We start from the raw sequence: 7,278 nt of genomic DNA on the forward strand, positions 1-7,278 counted from the left end.
TATGGCAATTTTGTCTCAATTTTATGTTACACATTTCCAATTCCACTCATTAAAAGTTGAATGGAACAGAGAAAATTTCAGATTTGTGTCGCTAAATGTGAATAAAATTTTCACACTGAGACATATGTTGGTTCATCCTGCTGAGTGTATAAATTACTGATATGTTAGAGTTCTGTTTCTATCCATCTGTAAAATCAAATTGATGATGGAAAACCAACACCAATCACTATTTTAAAAAAGGGAGAATTTGATACAGCAACCGACATAGAAAAAGGGCATGTGATCATGTGATCAAAGGTAAAGTTTGTAGTTTACAAATAACAGTACTTGTTGGCACTGATATTCCACATTATGGGCTTAGTCTCTGCCACCATAATCTATATGAAAACCCAAGATGTTTAAGACATGACAGTGTTGGGTTCAAAGTCCATTGTGTTGGGATTTTCCTTCTCACACCAGCTAAGAATAGGACTTAAAGAAAATCACTTAACTTTGTAGACTTCTGCTTTTGTTGCTATGGTTTAGTGATATTACACTGGCCCAGTCTACTTACAGTATTAGTGTAAGTCTCAAATTCATAGAGAAAAGAATCTGAAACTTTTGGTAGAATGGCAAATGAATGGGATATTATTGTGAGTAAGCAAAGTCAGTCTACACAATCATTTTAATAGCAGGATTCTCTTAATTCTCAGTATTGAGCAACAGGCAGCCATGCATTCATTTTTTTTTTTAAATCAGGCAGGAGGTTTAAATGATAGTGTGCTCTTCTTGTCATGAGGCCAATATCTACTCAGTAACAAGAGAGTCTAGGAGACGGTGACTACACTGGAAAAGATAACATTTTTTATGATAACCAAAAAAGAATTATCATTGATAACCTGAGATGGGTAGAGACAGAGCAGTTTGTTTTTACATATAGTAGGGATGCTCCTTGTGCTGTTGGTGTCAAATGTGCTCCACTGGGAGAATGTGAGTTCCGCTCCCAAACAAGATAATGAGGTTGACAATGGTGCGGTGTCACTCAAGGACCTGTTTCATCACGCCATCACACTGTCACGGACCACCAATAACATCACTACGGAAATGCGCCAATTATTTGTAAGTATCACATTTACTTCTGGTTTCTTCAGGAAAATGGCCCCTAGCCCATGATTCTATATTATTGTAGTCTTTACAAGAAATCACTCAAACCATGTTTCTAATAATTCAAGTTTCATAGATAAGAGAAAGCACAAGCTACTGAAAAACAAAACAAGGAGAACAGGGAAGTTTTATGAAATTACACATTTTAAAAAGAAATCAGTGAGTTACAAAATTCTCTCCTAGTGACATCCTAATTTTCTTAAAATACATTATTGTTAAATTTACATTTGTGGCATAAAACTTAATAGCTATGTCTCAGAAAGAGATTTGATGTCCTTACTTTGTTTTCAGAAGGCCAGTCTCCATGGGCGTCCTCAATTATTCACTGAAGACAGCCAATAGATGAGAAGAACAGTATGGTGACTTGTCTACAATGCATAGTACAAATATAAATCGATGTGATGCCATATAGAAGAAAAGCAAAAATAGTAAAATATTGTTAGCCTACTAGAAACTCCTAAATGTCAGAAGCCATAAAAGTCTTCCAGTGCGTGCTTATTCAGTGGAAGGGTGGGTTCAGAGGGTACACAGGTTATCACTTTACAACGGCTGTCTGTCTTCCGTTTGAAGCCAGGTGGTGTTAGTGAGGCAATGACGGAACCAGCGAACACCTCTCTGCATTTGCAGCACACACGTGCTTATTCTATGCTTACTCACAAGTTTCCTTTTATCCCCTCATTTAGTTCTCTGATGAATTCTCCTCAAAAATGTTCAAAAAAATTGTAAGTACCTCACGGATTTTTATTTTCTTAAAAACAATCTAAACAAAAACCAAGCAAGCACGCAAGCCAACACAAGAACAAACAAGCCAAAAGCTTCAATCTAACGTTAGACAAAGACCCCTCCCCCCCAAAAAAAACCCAAATTTGACAACTATACTTTCACAAGTAAAAGTAAACCTCACAAAAGGAGAGAGAGAGAGAGAGAGAGAGAGAGAGAGAGAGAGAGAGAGAGAGAGAGAGAGAGAGAGAGAGAATGAGAATGGGCCAGCTTTGGGAAATCTCTGATTTGATAAGAAAAGAAAAAGAAAGCACTGATTTTATGTGATTACACTAAAAAGCCATATACGAGCTATGTGTATTGATGGTGGGGCAGATCTCTGATCTCCCAAACATCCTTATCAAGACTCAGACTCAGGGTCCTGGATTGCTCACTCTTCACTTACCACACTGATGCTGTCCTCTAATGTTAACCTGCGTGTGCACATGCAGAGTTAATGACAAGAGAAGATGGATACGGCTTTACCACAAAGTGGGCATCCCAAGAATGTCTACATGAAACAAATACATGTTTATATTGTCTGTTTACTTCTGAGATTAAAAAAAAAACTCATCTTGATTGAGAGTCTTTAATTCTTAACATTTTTAGTAATCAATTAAATGTTCACAAAATAGCTTTTATTAGTTTTACACAAAAGATACTTCTAATAATATATTTAAGTTAATATATTATTTAAGTGCTTATATGTCAATAAGTATGTAAACATTAATTTGTTTTTATAATTATTTATCTTTTATTTACTATGTATTTTTCTTTTAAAATTATTATTCATTTACTCACTTTACATCCTGATGGTAGCCCCTCCCTTCTCTCCTTCAGGTCCCTCCCTCCCCCCTCCCTCTTCCTCCTATCCCCCTTTCCTACTCCTCAGAAAAAAGGGAGCTCCCCAACCCACCCTATCACATTAAGTCCCATCACCACTGAGCACAACCTCTTTACCTGCAGCCTGGTGAAGCAACCCCACCAGGAGGAAGTGATCAAAGAGCAGGCAACCGAGGAATCCATGTCAGAGATAGCCGGGCTCCCCTTACTAGGGGACCCACATGAAGACCAAGATCCCCATAGTGCGACATCTCTATAGGGGGCCTAGACCCATTCTATGTGTTGTCCTTGGTTATTGTCTTCAATCTCTTCAAGGTCCCCTGTGCCCTGGTTAGTTGGCTCTGTTGATCTTGTGGAACTCTTGCCCTCTGGGTCCTTCTATCCTTCCCCCAACTCTTTCATAAGACTCCCTATGCTCTGCCCAGTGTTTGCCTGTGAGTCTCAATATTTGTTTCCATCCGTTAGTGGGTAGGGCCTCCCAGAAGACAAATATGCTAGGCTCCTGTCTACAAGCATAGCAGAATACCCATTAATTTCTATTTCATGTTTTTAATTGATTTGTTTTTGTATTTCCTATGGATGACCAGTATTTCTTACCTAGTTATTAATGGATATTTATCAATTTATATTTAATATTAATAAAAGTGCAGTAATGCATTATGTTTAACTTTGTGTGGTACAAGTTATACATGTCCAGTGGCTGTAAAAAATATCTATATTTTATAATGCTTAGAAGCATGCTAGTTTAGGCAAACAGAAAGGAAAGATTAATAAATATAGATACACAAAAACTACATATTGGGCTCAAATCGTAAATACATATTATCTTTAAAATGTTTTCTATTTTATAATTTTAGTATTTTAGCCTTTCCAAACAAAAAATTTTTGAGGCATGCAAACAGGAAAGTATGGTAGAGTGGGACAGAACCTGAGTAGTTAAAAATAACTAGACAAAAAAACAAACCGACATTACAATTTTAATAAAAAAAATATAGGTAAAGGAGTAACATATTACATTTCTCCATATTATATGCTCTTTGGTACTCATTTGTAAAAATTACAGATCTGTTGAATCAATTCAAATGCTCGTCATGGATTCACTGACTCAATCTCCAAAGATTTACTAACTCTGTCTCTATTTCAACCTTTGTAGGTATTGGATTTTCTCAAGGATAAGAAGCACATGATCAAGACCCTTAACAGCTGTCACACCTTCTCCCTCCACACTCCAGAAACTGTGGAGGAAGCTGGCGAGATATCAGTGAGTCCTCAGGCCAGAGTTTTCACCCAAATAACTGAAGCAAAACATTGCCTTTGCCATGTAGTAGGTTCTTATAAACACTGTAATTATACCTGCAGGGAAATGGAGCATTAGTGAGCAAGTAAAGAAAAATCTTGTGAGACAGGTGATAAATTATTTGTTAAAGTCAATGTTAAATAATATTATAGGAGAGACATAAACTCTCAAAGGCTACATAAATAATGTCTTATCACTGGGATTTTATTTATTTTCACATAATAAATAATTACTGCTTATTAATTGAATTGAATATTTCTTGATAAAAATACATTTATCTATAATATTATGATATTCAAACACAAATGTCTTAATTATCTATTACTAATGTCTTCTTATTGGTGACATTTGTGATTGCAGACCAGTACAATGACTCTTCTTGACTTTCCCAATTCTCCTGGTTCTTATTGTTATGTTTTCTTTACTTCATGACTTTTGTAAATTCTACTGAGCCTTTTATCTGTACAAATTAGTCCTACATACACTATGCAAAATTTCTATGCCCTCAGTTGTGATGAGGTTGAAATACTACAGCAGCAGGATTTGTCATTGTTATGACCTCTTTCTTCTGAGTTCCTGCCATAGCTTCTCTTATAACGAATTAACTTGACATCATTTTGAAAATGATAAGAGTGAGTGGGGGAATAGGGAGTAAAGGAGCAGAGAATGTCTGTAGATGTTTTTAGAGACCTGCTTCATGATTAGGCAGTTCACAGAGTACTTTAAAAAATTACTGCAAATATCCATCAAAAAAATTTAGCTGAGGTTTAAAAAAAAAACCCTCAGGATTGAAAACCGTTAATGTAATTTGTACTTTACTTTTTCTATGACTTGTAAGAACAAGGGTCTGCTATTTATCCAACTGACACCCTTATTTTCCTTGTCTCTATCCTCCTTATTCCTCACCACTTCCTGGTGCTATGCCCGTTGGATTCTGTCTTCTCTTCCTTTCCAAGCCATGGGAATAGGCAGAAACAACACAGGAGGTGTTTGAAAGGGATTAATGTCATATAAGTTTCCTGTAGGGAGCATACACCTAAGGGTCAAATTCCTTTGTGATTTCCATGTATCCTCTCACTAAAGCCAAACTCGTACTACTGTTCTCCCCTTATACAGGCCAACAAACAGAGAATTTTGCTAGGGACAAGGAGTCATGTTGACTCAGAAAATAATATTTATCAATATCAGGTTGCCTTCACTATTTATTTCTATTATTATCCTCAAATAACCCAAATATTATAAACTAGTATAATTGTAATCAATCTGTTCTCTTAGAATGGTGGCTCTGAATTAAATGATTTATATATACTACTGGAGGCATCTGTCTTTCATAAATTATGTTCTGTGAGAACCTACTGAGTCACTAGCCAAGCCTTGGATTTCTGTGCACAAGTAAAAACCATCAAAAACCAGCCTGGAGTAAAAGCTTACCTGAAGACCAGGTGGTAGAATTTCTTAGGGACAACAAACTATGATCAATATAATGACTCATTACTAAAAGTAGTTATTTATGTAAGTTGTTTCATTCTGGCAGAATGTAAGTGAATGGTTGGAATTTGTAGATATACCTCCCTTTTATCTATAAGAATACTTGTGTTAGTTCATTCTTTCTATTTTAAAAACAATATGTAACTAATCCTTGTATACTTTACTCATCTTAATATGGTTGCTTTTTTATGATGAACAGCTTGAAGAGTTCCTGAAAATAATACTCAGCATAGTGTATGCCTGGGATAATCCTCTGCACCACCTAGTGACCAAACTCCGTGGTATGAAAGGTGCTCCTGAAGAAATTTTGTTAAAAGCCCAAGGCATTGAGACCCTAAACAAGGAGCTTCTAAAGAATATTATGATGATACTTAGGAAGGTAAGCAGTCTTCTCCCTTCTCACTGCTCTCCTTTTTGAATGATGTAACTTCTATAGTGAATGATAATGTTTAAAACACCTTACTACCCAGGTGTGGTGGCACAAGTCTCTAATCTCAGCACTCGGGAGAGGCAGTGGTAGGTGGAGCGCTGTGAGTTCAAGGCCAGCCTGGTCTAAAAAGCTAGTCCAGGACAGCCAAGGCTACACAGAGAGAGACCCTGTCACAAAAACCAACCAACCAAACTAACGAACAAACAACACCTTACCTCCCACAAACACAGTACAGGCATTCCATTTTACCTGTATCCTCACCACTATGGTGGACACAAAATGAAGCTGCTCTTAACAGTCATTTGGAGAGTAACATTCCTGAGCAAAATGACATGCTCCTGATTATTTCATTAACTCTTATCACATTCATCCCTGCCGGGTCTGCCTCCTAAGTGAGAAAACGACCACCAGCTCTTTAATTGTTCCTTGGCTACACTAAGGTTACAATTTCCTGGCCCCCTATCGATATAGTCACAAAATATACTGTACATGCTATCAATTCATTGTAAGAAATTTTACACACATGTCTCCTCCATTCTAGTTTTTAGATGAGAGATTTGTAGTATTCTCTGTTAGGTTTACGAAAATCCATGCTTCTGACCAACATTTTACATGACTAACATTTCCCTAAATAGGATTCAGTATTTAGAAGGAAAAGAAAAATAAATCAAAGTAGTGGTAATATTAAGAGTCTGACTACCCTTTTGATCATTAGGTTCATCCTGGAATAGAGGGAAATAAGGACTACCCGGTCTGGAATGATGTGGAATCTTTGCAGGCAGACGATGAAGAACTTCATTTCTTTGCTCTTTATAAATTGTTTTACTGTCTGCGTGTTGATGCATATACAGTTGACCTTTATCTCAAGTATCTGATGTGTGTGCTTGTTGGTGGTGACATCTGCTCCTCTGTAAAATTTTAAGAAGATCCTTGATGACCTATCCTTTTGGAGCTTCTTACAATTTTATCCTTTTCAAAGTATGCCTGAGTGTAACTGTTCTCCTTTAAAAATAAAAATAAAAAAAGACACAAAAGCATCTTATCTTATTCTCTTCTCTTCGCATTCTTTCCATTCATATGTCAATTTCCAACACAGGTGATGACATTTTGGGTGGTGTTGGAAATAATTGACAATTTAATTTTGTGAAATTTTCAGTGTTATATGTTTATAACAAGAAGGAATTTTAGACTTCTGGGAAATCTCTTACATGTGACAGTAAAAGGCCTTAAAGTGTCATATAATTGATATAAAAAATTTCAGACAGATATATTGGGCCTACAGGTATTCTATAGATCCAGAAAAAGTGGATGGGATGCT

At 36.3% G+C, this 7,278-nt stretch overlaps 1 protein-coding gene across 1 annotated transcript; it reads left to right on the top strand.

Annotated features, from left to right (window-relative positions):
* Window positions 1-924: 924 nt before the first annotated feature.
* On the top strand, window positions 925-6,882 carry LOC311605853 (prolactin-7C1-like; the record flags this gene model as incomplete). Its single annotated transcript, XM_084796710.1, has 5 exons — window positions 925-1,098; window positions 1,827-1,865; window positions 3,899-4,006; window positions 5,730-5,909; window positions 6,676-6,882. 5 exons carry the CDS (start codon window positions 925-927, stop codon window positions 6,880-6,882), a joined length of 708 nt encoding a protein of 235 aa, XP_084652836.1.
* Window positions 6,883-7,278: the final 396 nt, after the last annotated feature.

Source organism: Acomys minous, assembly GCF_964271855.1.
Source record: "Acomys minous genome assembly, chromosome: 9".
Taxonomy (NCBI): Eukaryota; Metazoa; Chordata; class Mammalia; order Rodentia; family Muridae; genus Acomys; species Acomys minous.